The sequence below is a fragment of the Chiroxiphia lanceolata genome, chromosome 2 (assembly GCF_009829145.1).
Source record: "Chiroxiphia lanceolata isolate bChiLan1 chromosome 2, bChiLan1.pri, whole genome shotgun sequence".
Lineage (NCBI taxonomy): Eukaryota > Metazoa > Chordata > Aves > Passeriformes > Pipridae > Chiroxiphia > Chiroxiphia lanceolata.
The window spans coordinates 96343167-96366301 of NC_045638.1; the positions used below are offsets into that span (position 1 = coordinate 96343167).

Consider the following 23135-nt stretch of genomic DNA (forward strand, 5'->3'; position numbering starts at 1 on the left):
CGTTTAAATTCTTCTCAGGTTTTTTACATGTGGCTGTGTGTGTTGAAATTGTGATGCTTTCGGAGCATATGGTGAGCTTGAGATGGAGCTGACCTGCCAAGGGTGTATTTCATCAAACAGTGATGCAGAAGTCTAAACAGATAGTTGGGATTGGTGCAGTCATTTTAGGATCCCATTTACATGGGCCACAAGAGCTGTCAGATATTCTGATATTCTGTTTCTGGACTTTGTATTTTTGCTGGGCAGCAAAGCTCTGGCCTGGCAAATTCAATGGAAAATTTCCTAGTGGGCTTTGGAGAGATGTGCTCACTGAAAGGGCTACATTCAAACCTGTTGGACAAATGGATATTTTTCCCCAAATGGCAATGGGATGATCTTGCAGAAGTTTTCCATTAGCAAATTTCAGATAGTCAAAAGGTTCTCTTTTTTTTTTTAACCAGAAGACATTCCTCCATGTGAAAAGTCTTTTCTTTTGAGGAAAAAAAAAAGACTAGATCCTTAACTAATTTAGAAACTGAAATTTCCATTTAAAAAGTATTTCAAAAGCCAATTTTCAAGCAGATGCAGATCCATTCTTTCTCAAATCCAAAGATGGTGGCACATATTTGTCGACAGTTGCAGTTGTCTTCCCAGCCTCTCTGTCCTACACCTCCCCCCAGCAGAGAGCATGTGAGAGACCAGACCTGTTCCTTAATCCCAGCAAAACTGTGTGTGCTGCAGCTGGTCCCCAAAGACTGCTGTATCATGTAAACTGACTGTGCACAAAATATACTGATATACTGTGTATTTTTCTTAATATAGTATTTCCTTTAATGCCCTCTCACACCCTCCTCTTTCTTCCATGCTTTTCTCCAAGGGCTCATGAGCCTTTTTAATTTTAGGTTTTCATTTTGTTTTGGTAGGTTATGTTTTGTTTATTGCTTTCTGTCCCTCTGAGGTTCCCATGCAAGACTTAGCTTCATGTGGCTTTTATTTGAAGAAAGTCCAAGCTTGCCTCTCTCCTAACCTCACTGGGTTTTCTTTTTTTGTGTGTTTTGGGTTTTTGTTGGGTTGGTTTTGTTCTGTTTGTGGGTTTTGTAGCCAGGAATCCCTTGGGCTTCTAACCTGCATTTTGACATGGGACAATGGTCTGTCATCTCTGGTGTGCTTCTAGAGATGGGGAAGAATAAGGATGATTGTGCAGCGGTTGTTTAATTAAAAGTGGAATGTGTATATTCAGAGGCGGGTATATCATTTGTGCACATATATATGTGTGCGCATTGTGTATGTGTCTTGCTGATAATTGCTTTGAGCCTCTTTCTTGCTTTCCTGAGCTGACATTCGCTGTTCACTGTTTGCTACAGGGGAAGGAAAAAGCAGGGAGCACACAGAAATGTCACAGCTGAGAGGGTTTCTGTAATCCTCCAACATATGTTCAACATTAAAGCTCCTTCAGCAAGTCTGATGTGCTCACAGTCATCATGGGACCAGCAGTTAAAGCGCCCCAGTGCTGCCAGGAAAACGTTATCCTGGCCCTAATTGAGAGCGACTTAACTAATGTTTCATTTCCTAATTAGTCCTTGTCAGCCGCTGGAAGGCCGTGGATGCTGCTGGTGGCACGGGGCCCATCGCTGCTGTAATTGAAGTTGTTCTGACAGTCTAGGGCTTTGGGGTGATCCATAAAGTAGGGCTGATGGTTCGGGACCAAACTGGGTGGAATAGGAGAGAGGGTCAAGCATCAGCTGAGACACACTGTGAGCATGCTCTGCCAAACCTGAATGGTCATGAATCAACTCTGAAATGACAGAGATGACAGAGTAACAGTGAGGGAATGAGGACATCACTCTATGCTGTGCTCAGTGGGAGCGCAGCTGGCTGGAGAGAGCTGGCCAAAGGGAGCTGCTGGGACCAAATGGGAGTGAGGAGAAGATCCTTTCCTGGAGAGGAGCTAATGGACAAGGACAGGCCAACCACAAGGAATGCTGTGCTCATCTTCAGAGCACAGGGCAAGTGTTTTGCCATGAACTTGAATCTTAGAGCAGAGAAGACCTGTATCTTCCTAAAGAGGTTTTTGCCTCTTCTTCGTCATTGTTGTTCTTTGGCATGAGTTTGGTGGAATGTACTCGGCCTCCTTCACTTTTGAGCGCCATGGCTGAGGTCTTACCTTCCTTCCCACCACTGTCTTTCCTCTGTCTCTGCTGGGACAGGGCATCCACATGGCTTTAGTGTTGATGTGCCAGCAATAGAACCAACACACAAGACAGGAGCACCCTCCTGCCATGCTGGCGCTGTGTCACATCAGCCTGGGACAGGGTGTTTGGCTAGTGATTGAAAAACAACTTCTAGAACCCCCTTCCAGGTGGAGATAGGACAGAATGAGGATCTGAGCTTGAGATCAAATTTTAACTAGAAAGAAATGATTTGTGGTTGCTCAGCAGAGGGATTGTTGTGCCTTCACAGAAATTGTTTGCCAAACCCCTTGGTAAACAGTGGGCTGGGATGCATCTGGTGAAGGAACCTGGCTCATCACACAAATCCCAAGGGTTGTGAAGTGGGGCATCTGGGCACCCTGGACTTGGCAGACACAGCTGGCAGGCACTCAAAGGACAAGTGGGTAACAGGAGGCCTGCAAGAGGAAGAAACAGGCAGTGTCAGCTTTGAGGCTCACAGACAGTGCATGGTCACTTGCTGGCCTTCTCCAGCCAGCCAGCCCCATCTGTTCCCCTCCAGCTCTGGGAAATGGGGTGGATGGGATAAAAGCTTCTCCGCAGTGCGACTGTGCTGACTGCTGGGCCTTGGGTCCCCTGGCAGTGCTGGCTGCATGCTGGGTTGTTGCAGTTCTGTGCCTCAAGAAGTCATGACCCTCACAATGGGGCTCAGCAGCTCACAGACAAGAGGTACGTGTGAAGTTTAGCAGGCAGTGGTAACAGGGATACAATGATTCCCTTAAACCAGGATAAATCCCTGCCTCTCCTTGCTGACAGTGGTGACACTTTCTTTGCTCTAGGGCTCTAAGTATCTATCCAAAGCCATTTAAGGAAGGACAAGCTATAGAAAACAATACATTCTCCAAGGATACCTGCCTTCTGTGGGTTGAAAGTGGAAGGTGACTGGGATTACCTCTGTCTGGTAGGTGACATCAGGGAAACAAACCCAGCAGGTCCAGCATACATAACTTGGCATACAAAGATTCATACAAAGAATGAGGTACTGCACAATCCACTGGGTCAACTGATACAGTGTGCTGCTGTAGCTACCATGTAGGGCCCCTCACTGTCCCCAAACCGTGGTGAGATGGCTCCCTGGCTACCCCAGATCACACAGGCCCTTCCTGTAGTGCACGGGTGTCAGGACAAATCTCGGGGTGTATGTGCAAGTAGCATGGTGATTAAGTAAAACTCAACAAAGCTGAATAGACTCCCTCCTTAATTAATATATTCAGTGATCAATGCTGTGAATGGACAAGAAAGCATGGACTTGTAGCACAGCATCAGCTGAAAGGAGAGGGCTGGCACTTGGCACCAGATGGTGTAATGACATGGTAGGAGAAGAGGAATTGAAGTGTGCTTGTCTATACTCAATATACACATCTTAGAATCATAGAACAGTTTGGGTTGGAAGGGATCCTTTTAAGATTTTCTAGTTTAACACACCCGGCAATGAGCAGGGAATGCAATAAGAATCTTTTCCCAGAGACTCTCCTGTTTCCTACCAAGAACCCCATAAAGGAAAAAATGGGCTTTAGGATACATGTGAAGCCCCACTGTGTATGTAATTTCCATAGCAAGCCACTCACATTATACAGCTCACTCCTGGCACCTGCCCAGGTGATTTCTTCTTTCGTACTGATGAAGTTGCTCGACCTTGGTGCCCTCTGTGAAGCTGTGAACTTGAAGGCAGCATAATAAATTCCCACCTCATCCCAGGTGCCTGTCAGCCTGAAGCTCCCACAGTAAGGTGAAGGGGGAAAGAGGGGGATCATGTCTCTTTACCAAAGCAGGCTGGCTCTCTAATGCCCCATTAGCATACCACACACAAGCATTCAGCTTTTAATTAGTTACGTGGTGTGATAATTAAGTAATATTTCTCCACAATTTTCCTCTTGTGTGGAGGAGAGGGGAGGGGGATGGTGCCTGTTGGGGATGGGGGTTAAGGTTGTTTTAACGTTGTAAGTAATTGCGACCCCAAGGAGAAGCAGAAGCAAAATGCAAGCACTCCCTTTGAGAGTGGTGGAAGCCCCAAGCTGAGCTCTCTCATGTCTCCCCTCCCATTCCCCCTGGCACGGACTTACCCTCCTTCCGTCTGCAAAGTGCTCAGTGAGTAATAACACATCCTCTGGAGCATCCTTCTTTCCATCTCAATGTATGCAGCTTCAGATCCTGGTGGGCTGATGAAGAGCTACCCTCCTGCCTGGATTCGAAGCTGTTTGTATGTAGGGGACTGTTAGGGAGAGGCTGAAGAAGAAAGCTCTGGATGGGGGAGAATCACAGGCCTTTCCAGAGCTGGGGAGCTGTACGCAATGCAAAGGTGAAATAATCGAAAAGGTGTTTCACGATGACATGGCAGAAAAATGTGTTGGAAGGCCAAAGCTACAAGAGGGGAAGCTCTGCACAATGAAGTTTGTGTCAGATTTGGCGCTGCAACATGTGTGGTAAGGAAAAACAGCTTTCCTACCATCAGGAACAGTGAAGGCCTGTGCCTAGCTGCAGCAGGGCAAATGTGGCCTTCTCAGCTGGGAATCTCTTACCGGAGAGCAGAACAGGTGTAATTGATCCATGCAAAGCAGTGGCAGAAATAAAATAAAGCCTATTACCAAAGCAGGCTGTTGTTTCAGCAGCGTGCATGCCATTGGGCTGCTTATGACAGGGAAACAGATGGTAATTCTGCGAACCCTGCACGTCCTGGCACACGTGTAGATTCAAAGAGTTACTGCATCAGGGAAGAGGCAGATGCAAGTTTGTTGGGATATGAAATAACATACAATTTCCTAATGAATTTAACAGCTATACCATCCCTCAATCAGGTCAGAATTATCTCCGTTAAACATGTCCCCACTTCCCAATAGGAAACTCAAATGAAAATGAACCCTAAAATATGGTGGGTTTATCTATTCTTAAACTGTGTAGAAGCAAAGATTGAGATACATCTTTGAAATAAGCTCCAGAAAAATCTTTAAAAATTATCCATCAGTCTTCAGATCAACAAGGCAAAATAAATCTCTTCTAGGCCTATTAGAAGATCACTACCAAAACCATGCCCTAGGGCTTTCGTCTGCTAAGGTGAGTTGCAGTACATGAATTTGCTTGCTAGCCCTGGCACATCAGGCACTCCTACCTTATCCTAGAGGGAGGGATTTATGTCCTCAGAGTGTCAAACTCAGTGGATGCTGAGGCACAGGTACTTTTTGTCCTTGTAGTAAACTTTTGGTGGACAGTATGTGCTCTTTCACTGAGTATTGCTAAACTTCTCGTTTTCACTCCAGTCTGTTCCTAACCAGGTGAGGGGACATCTTCTCCAGGGCAGCTTGAAATGGGAGTATGATGTTTGTTGAAAGTGACACTGTTTGGACAGCTGTGTCTTTGCTGCCATGGGAGAAGCTGTCTGTCCATGTCAGTGGCCAAAAGCTGTTCAGAGGGCTCTTCTCCATGCCATGGAGAGAGGCTTTCTAGGAGGCAGTTTAACAAAGGTTGGTTGAAAAAATGAAGTGTCGCGTCTCCTGTCACTGGTTTGTGCTGTGTACAAGAGGGCAGGGGACACTGAGTATCCATGGAATCCTATACAGGTGGGCATGGGAGCTGAACAAAGAGTCGCAGAGCCTTTACGCGCCACTGAGATTAGGTTGTTGTGGTGGTGGCTCAATTTCCTGTTGTTGGGCAACTCTGAGGGTGAGACCAGTGCTTTGCATCCTTCCTGCTCTCCCGGACCTGCCTCCCATCTGGGCCAGTACCCCTCTCTCTGCCCCACTCTCCTAGCCCTGGATATATTTTATCCCAAGACTGTCATTCCTGCCCAAATGTGTTATGATACATGAAAGCATCCAGTGGGAGAATCGTCTGCAATTATCAGAATACTTTCTTCCATTGACGAAGCTCAGCTTGGAATTTGGAGTACAAGACATAAAAGACCAATAGAATAGAGCTTGATTGATAGCTGGCATGATTGCAAAACTACAGTACCTGCATCCAGCCAGCTATAAATTGTACCATGGTGCCTATCAGCCAGCTTCTCTTGAAACATTTGATTAGAACTTCTTTCAGCCACCCTTGGCCCTCCCCAGCTGCTAGGGAAAGGGCTTTTGAGGGAAAAAACCTTACGTGATTTGAGCTGAAATCATGTCCTAAATATTTGAAGTGACATGAACACCCACATATTTTTTTTTTTGTAGTCCTGAAACTGGCTACTAGAACTGCTTTGCAAAATGATTGAGTGTTCAATAGCCAAGGCATAAAAATTGCTTGCCCAAAATAAAAGGACAGAAATGCCAAAAGATTATTTTTGAAGAAGAGGATTTTTTTCCCTTTTTTTTTTGTGGTTTTCATCTGGTCAGTGGCATTGGCATTTGAGCAAAGAATTGATTTTTGTTGTATCCCTCATCCTGGCATCCCTGGGGAAGAAGGCAGCTGATTTCCTCACTGAGTTGGAACCTGGCTGCCCTCATGTCCCATTGGGAAGCACTGTAGTGATGTCACAGAGGCACTTGTGAGCTCAGACACAGCCCTCACTCTCTTGGGCATCATTCCACACTCACGAGGCAACGCTAGAATCTTCACATGGCACATCACTGTGACATACAGATGCAGCAGCTTGTTCCTTCCATGGTGAGACTTCCTTGGAGACTGTCTTCACTGGGCTTTCAGGCATGCTGTAGCGGGCCAGTGAGTGTTGCCCCATCCCCCAGAGGAGGTCGTTAGTAGAACAGGGAGTTGAACCCCATACAGGTTTCTGCATCCTGTTCTTCCCTCTCGCTGCTACAGAGAGAGCTCTGGGCTGAGGAGCATCCAACCCATGTGAATGTGAGTCACGTTTTGCTAAGCTGTGCACCTATGTGAGCGTACTACCAAGTTTAAATGACAATGGGCAGAGACCTCCCACGCAGAGCTGTCAGGGTAGCGTTTATTTATTTATTTATTCTCCTTCTGATAATTTAGTTTAAATCAATGTGACAAACACTAGTATGTTTTCCAGTATAAATCAACACCAAAATATAGTTCTGTCCTTGTTATGTGTACAGGCTGGCATATCCTTCTGCTTGGCAGAGAGGGCTCCAGGGGCCTGACAATGAAACTTCCCTGGGGGAAGACACTTTTGCATTCACTTCCCAAATTGTCTATTGCCTCTGCAAGCACTTTTTCTTTTACTAATGAGAATAATAAGCTTTCATGTAGAGACACTTGCAACATGTGTTTACTGCTGTGAAAGAATTTAGATAGAGGCTTAAAGAAAAGCAAAATAGGGTATTGTCTAGGATATCTCCTTGAGAACAATGTCAGTTTAAGTAAGGGAACTCGGGATTGTTGAGTATACTTGAACTTGGTTGTGGGGTTCTTTTGATGGAAGTAGAAATGAAATAAAACCACTTAGCAGCTTGAATCAAAATGCTGGCTACATTTGGCAGAAATCTGTGAATCGAATTATTCTGGTATGCAGAGCTATTAAGCAAAACCTGAATACATTTCTCAGTGCTTGAGAATTTGAATGGGAAAGGAAGTAAATACCACTCCACTTCATGGAACAGAACTGCAGAGGAGGGGAAGGATTTTCACAAGCTGACTCAAAAGGCCAGTGTCCAGCTTGAGACTTCCAATTCTTTTTCTGTTTCCTACTTTTCACAACACTCATGAGTTTCCATATCAAGACCCCAAACCAATGACATTTCAGCATGACACTCATGCCAAATAAGCAGAGAGCACAAGGACTTAGAAGGGGAGAATGATGGGTCTGCCTTTTTCCTTGCAGAACCCTTTTGCAGCCCTCAATGGAGCTCTTCCAAATGGAAAGATACAGGTCAAGAAAGGGCTTGCTGGCTGGTTTTCTCATGGAAAATAGGGCAAATAACTGCCACCCACCCACATCAGTGTGGAGCAGGTGAAAGGAAAACTAGGCTTTAACAACCAGCAGTTTTAACTGCAGCTTTGTCAAGGAGACCTGTCCTCTAAGATCTTTGGGATAACACAATAGGCACAGCAATGGGGGGGAGAAGAAACAAACCCTACAGAATTTGGGCTGTGGCCTCTTGCCCTCATGTCCTCAGGAAACGGCTTGTTCAGCACAGCTCACAAGCCTATTTTGCCTTCCAGGCACCTCAACACCAGGAAGATGCAGACAAATCGTAGAGAATCTGGAGAAGCACAGCTAGCATGATTAAAGGGCTGAAGGATTGACTTATTAGGGAAGAAGATTAAAGGAGCTAAATATGGCGAGGTTGGCTAAGTGGCAACTTAAGACGGGACATGAATGATAACAATCTACCAGCTTTTGAAGGAAGGGAACAGCTAGGAGAGAGAAAGAAGAAGAATTGACAAATCTGGTTCAAGGGGTGAACAGTAACTGACTGAGCATGTGGTAATTGAGGTCCAATAACAAACAAACAAAAAAATCCCAATCAAAATACTAGATAGCTGATGGGTATCTAAAAGGAAATAGACACTGAACTGTGAGTTGCATTTAAATAGATATGTACAGTAAGAGCTGAACCCCATGCTCTGCTAGTCTCCTATGTCTTGGCTGTAGTCCACCAACACTACAGTCCTTTCTAGCTCTGTCAGTAATTGCTCCTCCTCAGATCAGGGCTGCTAACACATGCAAGCATTAGAGTGAGAAGTCTGTCCTGGGCACTCCACATCCATCCTCACCGAGGTCAGATCTATTAGGAGTAGAAAACAGGGGCTGAGCTGATGATGTGGGGTGGGGAGGCTGCTCAAGAGCATCTCACAGTTCCTTTCCTGTCTCATTGTGGGGATCTGAGCTACTTAAATGTGCCATTAGCTTTGTAACTTTATCTTGCCAGTAGGATCAGGAATCAGATTAAAGATTTCACCTCCTCCTCATTTCCTTCCTGCTAGTTGCATGGCCATTGCACAGAGCATGTGCTGAACTGCCAGAAATTCTGCCCGTTGCGAAACTTACTATAAAGACAGCGTGAAATGGAGGTGTCAGAAAGCTTCGTGCTGCTAATTAAGCTGGTGTGCACAGAAACATAACTGTTGTCAGTGTTTAATTCTGTATCATGCCTTAAAGCTCTGTTGATGCAGCTCTCTCTGCCTGCCCTGCAGCCTCCCAGATCTCCTCACCCAGCACTTCTCCTGACAGCTCTGCCCGCGCCCCTGCCACCCACTGCTGCTGCATTTCATCCTCCTGTGTAGATGAGCTTCCCCAAAAAATCCCCTAGCACATCATCAGGGTGCTCTGCCCCCCTCTTGCTTAACAAAGTTTCCAGCTGTCTCTTGGATGGGTCCCTTACTTTGCTGCTGGTAAACCTGAGGTGGATCCATGGAGAAACTGAATATATATGTTTTGGAAGAGTGCCACAGAGTTGGGCCTTGGCAGGGAAACGCCTGGGCTAGACTGTGTTCCAAAACAAGGTCCCTCAGGCACACTTTTTCACTATTGTCTGTGGAAGTCAGGTGTAAACAGACAGTATAATTTGCAAGAAAGAGGCAGATTGCAGTATTTCTGTCATCAGTAATAAGTGGCACAAGGCCCAGAGAAGGTGGTTTTCCTTGCACTATGCTTGGGTTGCCAGTTCTTCTCAGCCCCTGTCTGTGCAGGCAGGCTTGCTGGAAAAGGATGATGCTGTGACTCCTTCCTGTGCTGTGGAGATGGTACTTCTTCAGCCCCATCTCTGCTCTGTTCATCTTTCCTCTCCTCACTGTGGTGCAAAGCAGGCAGGTTTAGTGATGATCCAGCACTAGCTATGTTGCAGAGGGCAGTGCTGGCTTGTCTCTGGGTGTACTCTGTAGGTCTACATAGTCAACCCTTCATAAGGTATAGATTTACTAGAATGAGAAAGGTTATAAGGGGAACTTCCTACTACATAACCAGCCCATGTTATATGTGCTTCCTCGTTGCATGGTGCAGTACAGTCCTTCCACTGAGACCAGGGCTTGGGCCACCTCTTGACACACAGGCAGAAATAACCTGTATTGCCTGTAATCCCCTGTCACTATAGATTATCTGTACAAACAACAGAGGATGCTTGAGAAGTCGAGGCAGGCAGGATGTAGTGCCAGCAGAATACAATACGGAGGTGTGTTCCCATACAATAAGTTCTGCACGATTTGAAGCCAACCCCCCCTCCATGTGACCAAGTATACTTACTGCCTGCACCCTCCTCCCTCTGCCTCTCCCCTCTTGCACAGAGGCTGTTTTGCAGAAAACACCATGGGGAAAGCGGCTTTTGCTAAATGTTTTATAACGTGCCAGGGAACCTTTATCAAACATTTAATCCCAAACCTGGCTTTGAAGCAGGGAGGCATACAATTCCGTAATTAATTTTTTTTTTACCTTCTTTTGCTAATCGCTGATAAAAAGCTTAATTCTATTAACAACTCGACTTGACAAATTGCACCGTTCAACGGAAGCGTTTAGAAATTAATTACGCATTTTATTGCATTAGATCGGATAAACAGGGGAGGGCCGGCTGAGCAGGAGAGGAGCATCAGCGCAGGGCCCACCGTTGGGATGGTGGCCATTTTTTTCCCCGGCTCCCAGTGAGTGGTTTACATGGCTACAGAATTGCTGACGGGACTGTTTTCCTGTTTGTTTGTTCTCGTCTCTTTGCTGATTGCAAAAGTTCCACGTAGGAGAGTTTATTTTTGTAAAGGTGAATTGCAGAGCTATGGTGAAAATTCAGCTAAGCACAAATTTCTGTGCTGAACAGCCTCCAGGGGGGACAGCCAGGCTCAGTGAGTCTGAGGATAATGAGAATATGGGATATTGGAACATGCTATGAGGTGCAGAACCAGTGAAGTGTTGTGCGCCACAAATGGGCAGATTGGGACAAGGGGAAGTCCAGTATGTCATATGTACATCTGGCAAAAGAACCTCTGGGTTTTTAATACATGTATGTTCATAGATGTAGATGCATGTGTATTATCAGCATGCCTAGGTACATGCACACACATGCATAAGCATGTAGATACAAATACGTTCTCAAATTCTCTGGTGTAAAATTCAGAAACTATTCATAGTTTGTTGATGATAGTCTAAAAAAATAGGGGAGATAAGAAACCAAAATGGTTTGTGAGTTTTACCTACCATTCTACTGTACATACCTTCCCACAGGGAGATTTAAGGATATTACGATTCAGAGTTGCATTAGTGAGTGTCTGGGTCTGAGATGCAGTTTTCACTCTGGGTCCTGTTTTAAACCTTGTTGACATTTGGAAGAAGATTTGGGTTCAGTCCTGTTAACCTGGAATGCATGGATGGCATTTCTCCTTCCAGCTTTGCTGCCTGTGTGCTGGGTTGTTTTTTTCTCAACTTTGTTTTTATTTCTTAGAGGCACATAAATAACCTTTCTCCTTGGCTGTAATCCATGTAGTTGTGACCCTGATGAGTTTCAGTCTGATTCTGGAAAAGGCAAGGAGAAGAAAATGAACTTCATTTCTCGCTGCTGCCTCTTTTCCCGTTCGTGGGCTGGGTAGACGTGGGTGCCTATAACCAGCCCTGTCAGCTGGCAAGCTTTTTCTCCAAGATGTGTGTGGACCAGGTTGCTTGTGTGCTCTGGAGCAGCTCCTGCTTCCTCCCCACAGGATCTATCTGCAGCGAGAGGACACACACAGTGGGCAGCAAAGCCTGTGTGGCAGAACAGAGATGCTTCAGGCCAGGTCGAGCCCTGCCTTTATTCCCCCAGTGAGTCCAGGCACAACCTCAGGAGAGGGAGGCAGCAGGGATGGCTGTGTCCAGACCATCCAGGAGAAGACCTGCTCCCTTGGGGAGGCAGGGAGTGACCTGCCCACATTGCTGCAGATGCTTGCTGTAAAAAGCAGCTTGCTCCAGCCTGGTTCTTGGCCATTTTTATTCCCCAGCAGCCCGCACTACAGTGGCCTCTGCACTCAAATGCCCTGCTGCTGCCTCCCTCTGTCCTTTACATGTAGTCTGCAGCTGGTGGCCAGAGCTCTGGAGCAGCAGTCACAGGATGCTCTCCTGACATCTATTTTCACAGTGCTTTGAAAAGACAGCAATTGAGGGCTCTGCTAGAGCTGCTCCCCTTGTTGTGGGAAGCAGTGGTGTGGCGGGAGATGGCCGAGGCACTGGGGAGCAGAGGGGTCGTGATTCCTTGGTGCACGTCTCTCTTTGGATGGTGAATTTCCTTTACTTTTTAGGCATCAATTCTAATTCTTCAGTTATGGGTAAGTTTATACTTCCATTTTCAGGCTTATTTTTCGCTTTCTAACCTTTATTAGGAGGAACTAATTTGTTTGCATAGTGAGATGTTCAAAACCACGTAAGAGATGTCAAGAGGAGGAGGGATTTTTTTTCTTTTTTTTTTTTTCTCTCTCAGAAAATGCAGAATTAAGAATATTCATGCTTTGGAAAAATCGTACATTGAGTTCATCTTCTCTTATTGCATCTTGAGTCTTCTTGACTGAGGTGCTCTAAACAGCTTCGGCTTGCCAGAGCTCATGACGTCAACACTCCTACACAGGTATTTTTCACAGGCAACAGCTGGAAACCAGAGGAGGGGAACCCAAGAAGGGTCATGGCCAGTTTTAAATAGCACTTATTAGGGAGGAGAGTATGTGGGGAGAGGAGACAAGGGGCTGTGGTGATCAAATGCAGTCAGAGAGTAATCTAGTTGTGGGAGCATGAGAGAGGCAGAAACAGATATACAGATGGTGCACAGCACCTAAGGAAAAAAACATGGTGAAGGAGTGAAAGAAAAATAAATAAAAGTTAATAGAGCTAAGCAGAAATACTGAGAGGAAAAATATAGTGCTTTTGAAAGAGGGAACAGAATGAACTTAGAGACAGGCAACAGGGACGCTGCAGAGAAAAAAAATATTAACAATAAAAGATAGATCACAGTATGTTAGATGGCAAGAAATAAACAGCAAGTTTATACAATTTCAAGCAAAACTATTGAGTCAAAACGTGTAGAGGGAAAAGGGAGGGAGAGGAAAGAAGGCAAGGTGGGGAAAAAGAAATTCAAAGGCTCCTTTGTAAAGAATAATTAAGTGACTAAGGCATCAGTGCCAAATTACTGTGGTACTCCAGGGGCTGAGACATTCAGCAATGAAACCTGAAGGGACTGCTGGGGAGAGAGGGGCTGAACTGAGAGGGCCAAGAGACTGGTGGCAGCCTCCCAGTCTTCCCTCCCTGGGGGCTGCACAGCTATGTGCTGCTGGTCTGGGTCCCTGCACAGCCCTGGCAACCCTCATGGCAGGGAGGAGAGGTTTAGGGAAGATGTGCCTGGAAAAAATGGGGAGAGGAGAAATACATCTGCCTCAATAAGCCTTCTGGCTGGGGGTTCTGTGCTGCTTTCGAGGCTCTATCTGCCCTTTGTGGGATGCTTCCTCTTGGCTTGCAAAGCCAAGCCCTATGTTTAGGGTGCAAGGTTAGTGTTACACAAGGCAGGAGCTAAGGGGGAATATGCCATTGGTATCCAGTGAGGCAGGAGGAATTTATTAGTATTTAAAACTAAATCAATGCACTGCCTGAAAAAAATGATCCTTTTTCCCTGAATATTAATGTAAATTTGGCATATGATAATTTAAATTTAATTTAGTTGTATAGGATTCCTTCTCAACCCTATGCATGAATGGACAAGTAATTTTCCAACATGACTTCATCCAGCCTTCGTACTTGTAAAGCCATCAAAATGCATTCAGCCACAGGCCAGGATTTCCCCATCTCCTCTCTCCTCTGGTCCCCTGCTTTCCTTTACTGCCTTTACAGCGCTAAGCTTGATGGAGCATGGCAATGACAAATGTGAAAACAGTAAGCAAAAGATTTTCACCCTTGCAGAATGAGCCCTAGCAAACCATCCCTGCGTTCCTTGCTCAGGTTCCAGGAGCTATTAATAGAGGTCTGCGAAGGTTTATTAATTATACTATTATACCAGGCCTTCTTCAATATGAATAGCGTGCACATTCTGTTCCCATTTCCCCATGCACATTCTGTTCCCATTTCCCCATGTTTTTCTGTCATCTGAAAAGGCCTATGTTGGTGCAAAAACCTTTTAAAAGAGAAGGAAGCATAGCCAGGCTGGCACCTTCCAACGTGTCTGTCCCAGCCCCAGTGTAACCAAAAGACCTTTATCCTGAGAACTGAGCCTATGTTGACGCTGTGGATGTAGCTGGGCAAAACAGGGAAACTTGATGTCCTCAGGGTGTTGGGCAAATCAGACTTTCTTCTGAATTCTGATTCGTGCCAATTGACAGCTCCCTGGAAAACCCACGGGTGAAACACATCAGTAAGAGTTCATTATTTACAGGCCTGACACCTTGGAGTGCAGCTGAGCGTCTTGGCTTCCATGAATAGAAGTCAACATGACCTGACAGGACTTTGATCTCCTGCAAATAACACGAGGTTTCGGCAGGCCAGCGGTGGCTGTAGGGCTTTGTGGGCAATTTACAAGGGACTCCTCAGGTTCCTTCACTGAAGAGCTTAGCCTTTAAGAGCATGATCCTGTAAACCTGTGCTTAGGCAACTAGCCCATTGAGTTTAATGGGATTACTTGCGTGAGCAAGGCTTTGTGAGACGCAGCTGTAAGGAGTGGTGGAAATGGATGGAGCTGCAACATTACTGTATAGCATGAGGGGGATGCATACAGCCCTGGCAAAATATTTATTGCACTCACATGGATGTGGTTCATGTCACTTGGGAGGGGGTAAAACCATTTGTGTTGCACGCTCCTGGAGTATGTTGAAGGCTAGATGGAGCAAAAAATGACATGGAAGTGGGGCTGGGATAGATTGGGACTGTTTGGACAGAGGGGATACCAAGAAGGTAATCACTCTTGCGGAGCTGAGGAAACATGCGTGATGGATGGAGACGGGGGCATGAGTAAGGGTGGCAGAAAGGCACAGCCACAGAGAATGCCAAGACCATGACGGATGGTCCCTAAGATGGCTGAGGTATTGCCAAAATGGGATGGAGGGAGTTTTGCAATTATTTTGCTCTGATTCAAAATAAAATCTGGACTTGATGATGTTTGCAATCCTTCTGCCATTCCTCTCTGTAGGCAAGGCAGCTTGGGTGGAGCAAATACTACAAAAAGGAAATTGCTACTATGAGTATTTCTGTCAAAGGTAAATTTTAAGGGATCTGTTGGATGAGGAAATTTGCATTTTGTCCTGCCAACTATTGTCCGAGCCATAGGCTTTGATTTTTCCTGGCCCTTCGTTAGCTGAGTCAAGTTGGATAAATCACACATTGTTTTACTGAGCAAAATCTTTGAGTGGCCCACTCAAAGTAAGTGCTATCTCAGTCTAACTGTGTTGCTTCCCCAGCCTCTCAGCACATCATGCAGGCCATGAGCTGCACTGGGAAGCACTGGTGGTGCTGGTCTGCATTCTGCAGCTCCTCACATAAGCTCAGCCTTGGTTCATACACATGCCTGCACATTTTCCAGTGTTTCCACCATATATGCGATTTGTGTTGTACTGATTTTGTTAGCAATGCGGATGTTACAGTCCGGTGGTATGTAGGAGGGAATGGTGGATTTTACAGCTGACTGCAATATTCACAATATGTTTAATGTGTCAGGAAAAGATTATTTGCTGCCAGAAAATACATCAATAATCCCAAATAACAAATAAGCATGAGAGATGGATATTTCCCTTGCTATCACAAAAATGCTACCTTTCATTTTTATTTTCACTTTTATTTTCTCACTACTTTGTAACTCATAAGTGGGTTTGGTCAGCAGTACAGCTTCCTCCTGATTTCAATGAGGAAAAAACCCCTAGCAATAGCTCTGCAAGCTATTGCCTCTTAAGGAACCATTTGACGTGAGTTTCAAGTGCCATTTAGCTCCAGGTTTTGCAGAGTTCTGTGATGTCTGTCCAGGAAGCCCAGTAATGTCCTCCAGATGGCATTTTCCAGAGCATGGCATCCACTCACTGTGGATATAATTTCTGTCTCTGTGGGGTTGGGCAGGGATAAAGGACAGCTTGGCATATCCCCTTCCCCAACAGCAAGCTGCATTCAAGACATGTTCATCCTCCTGTGCTGCACGTGAAGAGGCTGCCCCTGCACTGTCCCTGGTTAGTTTGTCATGCCCAAGGGCATCCTACTGTCCCTCCTGCTCTCCCTTCTCTCCATGCTGCCCAGTTCTCCACTAGGCTGGGGCTGTGATGTCACCCCACCATAGGCTGGGGCTGTGATGTCACCCCACCAACCTGGTCAGCATTTTGAAGTCTACAGCTTCAAAATGGAAATGCTTCCGGGACCTGCTGCTGCTGGGTATGGAGAGGAAAGCATGAGAGCCCCACCAAAAACTGGACATTGGTACAGCCACTCTGGGGCTGCCAAATCTTCCTCATCCTTTCCTCCCTTCAGTCAGGGTGGTCGGCAGCCTTCTGGGCAGCCGACCAACGGGGCTGAGGTGTTCTTGAAACTGGTGGATTGGGGTTCATGCTTCCAGGCTGAGGGTGTGGGCCCCGAGGGGATCTCGCAGGAAGCCAGATGCCATGCTCATCTGTGTGCTTGCCTCTCTGCCTGAGTGCATGCGAGCTCACAGGGTTGGCATGTGTGCTCAGGCAGGGGAGGAGAGGAGAAATGGGAGGTGCTGGCTGTATTTCCAGAAGTGTCTGGCATGCGCCGCCTCTTGAGGGCCCCCCTCTGCAATGTGGTGCCCAGCACCTGGTAGGCTTCCCTACAAAAGTCAGGTTGAAGCTGTCTAATGCTGGACGTGCAGCATGGGGCTGGGAAAAGCAGTCAGTCAACCGGAGAGCACATCTTCCTCCCTAGGAGAGCTAGTGCTTTTTCCTTCCTGCGTATATTGCTGGAGAGAAGCGATCCATGCTGATGAGCAATATGCAGCTCTTGGGATGGATGTGTTTGTCACCTGCCATGTGCAGGCACCCTAGGCTCTCCATGCTGGCCTGCCTGGATTTGTATGTCTGCCTTCCCCGGGGAGTAAATCATCTTGGCAGGGCTGACATGTGGGGGGCTGCGCCTAGTTGGGAACACACGCGTGGGGCTGTGTAGGGGGTGTGCCAGCCTGTCCTCTGCACGTGTTTACCAGCTTGTGAAGTATGCACACATTCCCTGCGTCTAACTACAGGGATTGTTAATCCTGTTTATAGCCAGCAGCAAGATGGGCAGGGAGCCGCTTAACAAGAGCTGACACACGAAAAAAATAAGGCTTTTGTCTCTGTTGTACATTAAACAATTCATGAGGTTTGGAGTTGAATAAGACATTTAATGAACATTGGCCTGTTCGGCCTGCCTGCAGCTGGTCATTTCTCACCAAGGGCTGGGTGCTTTTAAAGGCAGAAGAAGGAGACGTGAGCTTTGAGTTATAAAATTTTAACAAATAAATGGCATTTCCTACTTATCTAAAATGGAGAAATAGAGGGGAAGGCTAATAGCTGTGTTTCCAAGTATCTGGAACAGAGGCAGGTTTGTCGACATGGTGAAAGCCCATCTAAACTGATGTGAGGATTCTTTGTGAATAGCTTTATTTATTTATCACTGAAACTGTTTGTTCAGTGGTACAGCAGCACAGCCAGAATCCCTGCTTGTTTTGCAGCAGGCACCTTGTTAATTCTCTGCTTAGATCTCACACAAGCATGTGGGGTGGAGTAAGGAGAAAGGAACTATTAGGGAACGGAGCAGACCTTGTAAGGTTGGCTAATTGGTAGTCAGAGGAAGGGGAGGCTGCTGAGAAGACTGGGAGACCTTTGCCTGTGTTTACAGGAATGCTTGGTTATGTGCATCAGTGTCATCTTTGTTTTATATTATGTAAGGTCACTCCCTTCACTCTAGAAGAAGAAACTTAGTGTTTACACTCTTTAAATGTCCAGAAATATAACTTTACAGCATCATTCATGTTGCTGTGCTCCCGCTTGACCCACTGCACCAGGTTTAATGGTGACAGCAAGAAGCATCAGATTTAGCCTTCACAGCTCACTCTCTCTCTCTCTCTCTCTCTCTCTCTCTGTGGGGGCATGGAGCAGTAGGAAGCTGGATTCACTCTTGACTCTCTTGGATTTCGACCTTAAGCATCAGCATTGATGCAGTTCATTGGACTCTTCAGCCTTCTTGATGTCTCACTCTTTAGTTCTTGATAGGTGGCTTTCAGTTCAGCTCCCGGTGTGAGTTGTCCTCTCCTGGCCCGCCTCTTTACCTGGAGCCCAGCTGTGACCTTTGCCAGCACTTCAGCAGAGAGGCCAAAGGCCAGATGGACCTGTAGGCACTGGGTGCCCCTGCATATGGTCTGCCCAGACTGGAACCCAGAGCTGAGGCAGTTGTGGGGGGGGTGCACTGCCATAGCCAACGAAGTACCGCAGCTTAATTTGCTTTCAGGGGATGTTTCTTTGCTGCTGGCTTAGAGTACAGCTGCTGATCCCCCATACTGTAGGAAGTAACGAGGTTGCCTTTCCCTCCCTGGTGCATGCCGACCCCCTGTTCCAGTGCTGGGGCACAAGCTGGCAACCCAAAACAGATGGTGCTGCTTTACGCTCAGCCTGCACCATTGCCTGAGGCAGACAGCAGGCGCATGCACTCCCATCAGATAATACAGGAGAGGGTATCTCAACATGATGCTTTTGTCCATCCACTCAAAGTGCAGAGCAGCTCAGCCTTGGGACACCAGTCCAACTGGTTCTCAGCGGCACAGTTCTGTTGGAAAGGCACAACTTTGCTTTGAAAATCCTGTTTATAATCCCAGTCCAGCTTTCACTACAGCAGCAGTAGACTTTTGTTTTGGCCTGCTTATAATACTGAGGCATTTTGCTCCAGAACAAAGAATCCTGTTTTAGCAACAATCTCTATTAGTGCATAATAATGTGCTCAGTTTGTATAATCTATTTTACCATGTAATTTATTTTAACACTTTATTTTAACACTTTCTACCCCTACACTAGATTAATAACAATCTCTTCACCTATCAGTGGGAGGCAGCTATTTAGGATGTTTAACCTTATATGCCTCGGCATTTAGTTCACTCTTTAGATTTGTAGCCTTTCAGCATGACGGTCTTCTTTTTCTTCTTGTACAGCAGCCTGATCCAAACATACAGCTCTATAAATAGCCATTACTACTAATGCATCTAATACGGTATGGAAAATTGATGCGAGTTCAAAAATGTTGTGAAGGAGAAAAATGCAACGTGATATGGAATCCTTAATGGTCTCAGGGATCATAGCATTGGTTTTACATTGCGGTTATCTTCCTCACTTCTGCAGCTCCTCGTGTCCTTTAATGACATGCCCCTCACATCAGAAGGGGGATCAGCGCTGTCATGGCCTCAGTGGAGGAACATAGTCTAATGGTACAAAATGCCATTTTCTTTGGCTGTCTCCTGGCTCAGGTTGTTACTGTAGGTCTGTATGAACTTGCCCTTGAGATCTGATCAGGTCATGTCCCAAGGTGTTGCTTTTTCTTAGCCTAGTCTTGAACACCAGAATTTACAGATGCAGCTTTAAAATAATCAGCTTTACAGTTGCTTCCTTTCACCAAAGGAATGCCTGCCCTCAAACACAGGGGCGAGAAAGTAGAGCAAGGGATTACATGGGAAGATGATATGCCATGCACAAATATGCATCGACGGCCTCAGGCTTTGACACCAAATTATTATGCTAATGCCATGCACATTGGTACAGTGATTGTTTGGAAAGGCAGCGTCTTTTACGAGTGGGTCAAAACCATATTTGATTGTTTTCTCATAGGACTCATCCTGTAAAACTAGAGTTATAAACCTACCCTGATCCTTCACTGCTGTGAGATTTGTAGCCCATAAGCCTGATTCCCAGAGAGGTGGGAGCTCTTTGAAGCATAACTATGTTGGTCAGTTGGATGCCCTTAGGTCTCATCAGTTGGGAGCCTGCATCTGAGAAACTGGAGAGGGTGAGCAGAGCCAAGAGCCTGGTACTTAAGCTGTGCTGAGTAGCTGCCTCGCCACCGAGTGGCATTTGCTCAGTTGGAAAGAGACTTACCTCATGTGTCTGGGCTTTGGCCATACGTAAGCTGAACCTGATGGCATCAAGGAGTCTTTGTATGGTCGTAAGTGGTTGATCAAAGCCAGCCCTTCATTTATGGAAGAGGGACAGCTGTAGAGGCTCCAGTCTGTATTCAAGATTGGAGAGGAGAAGACATGACTGAATTGGTGTTATACTTTGCTGCAGGAATCTTGGAAAAACATTTAGGAGTCAGACAGGAGAATCACAACACCTTTTACTGTCCGTGAAAGCAACTGGCAGCCTATTGCTCTATCCATCCTTCGGTGTATATTTTCTCTGTCTCTCTCCTTTCACTCCACCATATGTGGCATGTTGGATGCGCTGCCTCCCGCTCTTGTTTTCTGCCCCAAGGTTGTTGTGAGCTTAAGAATGATGTCTGGTAGCATTCTTTATTGCACACAGTACAGAGAAATACGAGGATGGCAACCCTACAGGAGCAGATGGCTTTACATGCCTGGACCTGTTTCCTCAGACAAAATAGGATACTGCATACGGGTGTTCATTTCACTTGGTAACATCTACTTGAAATATTGGTGGGTGTTGTACCATTTGGAGAAGCAGGCGGGCTGTTACAAAGACTCATGTGGGCAGGACATAGTGAGGGCATATAGATGCTGGGAATCCTGCACATTTCTGGTAGAGTGTCCCTTTTCAGAAGAGAGAACAGGATGCCAAAAGAAAGAAGTTGTAAGGAGAGGGGTATTTCTCTGCACCCCACTGCATGCAAATATGTGCCCAACTCCAGCAAGGCTGGCCAAGAGTAAAGGCATTCACCGTTTGGGAGGAATCATCCACAGACTCAACTTGGACACCTCAGGCATGGACCGCAAAAGCTCAGTTTCTCTTGAGGATATTGGGGAGTGGACACATAGTAAATACACTCTCCAGACAATAAGTGGAGACTGCAACATGGCAGGGTTTGTAGCACTAGCAGGAGAAGGACCTCTGCACCACCCATCTGCAGGGTAGTACTTGGAGGTGCACGTAGGAGGAAAGGTGGGGACATAAAGAGACAAGTGAAGAGCAAGGACGTCTCTGTGTGCAGAGAGGACTCACCGATGGGAGGGAAGAGAGGGAGACTGATAAACATGTGGGGGAGAGAAAGGATTAATTAGACCAGCAAGGAAAGGGAAGATTCACAGCTCAGAGATGTCAGAGGCAGGAGTGGTTCCAGGGTGGTGGCCTAGAAGCCCTCCCACTCATCCCTGCATCGCCTTGCATGACAATGCTGTCCCCTTCTGTCAGCAGTCTCCATCATTCCAGCTTGCTGGCCCACCCTCTCCATGCTAACGTGTTTCTGATGATTACCATTTTTCAGAACTATTTTGACTGTTAAAAAATGCTTTTTTTAAAATATAAGCTGATTAAAAGAGACTGCTCATTAGCATAAGCTCCTTGCTGCTCAGCCCTCTTCCTAATTAAAAGCACTCATCTGTGGAGACCTCGATTCTCCCCTGTCCTCTGGGCTAGCTTTTTGGACATTTTTCCCTGGCAGTTTGCTTTATTTTGCTTCATCTTCCTCTTTTTAGTTTCCTCTCCAGCAGCTTCCTGGCAAGGATGGAAGAGGATTCAAGCAGGTGGAAGCTTAAGTATTTAGTACCAGATGAAAACCAGAATGAATTTGTTGTCCCTTAAAGCATCATCTTCTGTTTATTGCTGCTGGCTTGGAAGCAGAGCCAGCAGCATGTTGGCTCCTGGGTTCTCGGGAGATGCACCTCCTAGGGCAACGATCTCCTCCGGTCTAAACAGTGTTAGGCTGGTGGCATGTTTGGGTGGCAGATCTGTAATGCAAAACCAAGGGTGCTGGTGGCTGTGCAGCAGGTGTTGATTTTTCTCTCACTCAGCACTAAGCCAAGGTCCCAGCAAGGGATCAGCTGCTGCTGTGTTGCAGGGAGATCAGCTTTATGGCGAGTTGCAGAGGTCCCAGCCACATAGCCATATGATGGCTCTCAATGTGTGTAGCCTCAGTACTTTGCAAAATTTTAATGCAAAGAACTATTTTCTCTCTTCCTTAGTGTTTCCCAATGGTCCTAAATTAAATAAAGCAGCCTCTTTCGTCTCCCTCAGTGTTTCCCATTTCTAAGCAGTTGCAGCGTTTAGTCCTGAAGTGGCAGCATTTATGAGGCCACTGAGGTCTGTTGCCCACAGGGGCTTGGAAACTTGCAGCAGAACTGGAAGGCCCTGCAAATGATATTCAATGTCTTCTACGCATCGGCCATTAAATCCCTGAGGCACGAATGGTGTTTAAGTTGCCCCACAGCAGTCTGGCACTGCAACCAGCTTGCTAGCGTCTGTGGAGTGGATGAGATGCTTGCTGGTGCTCTGCAAGTGTTCAGGAAGAGGGAAACTTAGTTGCCTGCATGGGGCCAGCTCACCAGCATGCGCAGAAGGAGGAGATTTCTCCAGACAGTGGTGTTTAGAATTCTGTTCACTGATAATATCTTTCCATGCTACGGAATGATGGCAGACCTTGAACTACTCCAGCAACCATTCACTTTATTGAGAAAAATTTCTGTGGTTCACCTGTGGAATATGACAGATGTCTGCCATCAGCAAAAGTCTGAGTTATTCATTTAAGGAGCTCTGTCCTCAGCTCCAGTCACGTGTCACTTGATGCCACTAATGATGAGAGGGTTAAAGGTTCTCCTTGCAGGGATGCCTTGGACATAAGCTTTTGTCTAAGCAAACTCAGGGCTGGCTGGCCTGGGACCTGTAACCTATCATTGAAATACCAGGAGACAACAGACATTTTCCTCGTCCCTGTTTCCACTTCATTCCCTCTATGCTAAGGCTGTGTTAGAGCTGGGACTAGGTTTGGCTCAATATCCTTTCTCCCCAGGGTTTGTTAGTGTCTATGCTTAGCCTTGCAGGAGCTGACACAGCTATGGAGAAGTGAGACTGGCGTCTAATTTGCGTCATGCCTCAGCAGCTATTGTCTCGCTGTAGGCTCTTTCTTCCTGGGGTTTCTCTAAGAGCCAGAAAAGAACAGCTGATTTTCAGATCGTGGAGATAGCTGGGAGGTTA

At 46.3% G+C, this 23135-nt stretch overlaps 1 protein-coding gene across 9 annotated transcripts in view; it reads left to right on the forward strand.

The window, feature by feature from the left end:
- LSAMP (limbic system associated membrane protein) overlaps positions 1–23135 on the forward strand; it is a 1004346-nt gene that overhangs the window by 758466 nt on the left and 222745 nt on the right. Inside the window, exon 1 of one of the 9 annotated variants that reach the window (XM_032681173.1) lies at positions 6750–6992. The exons of the other annotated variants lie outside the window; for them this stretch is intronic. Coding sequence (XP_032537064.1) covers positions 6991–6992 — 2 coding nt within the window. The 5' untranslated portion in view covers positions 6750–6990. Of the gene's footprint in view, positions 1–6749; positions 6993–23135 lie in introns of those variants that run through there. 9 annotated transcript variants of the gene reach the window in all.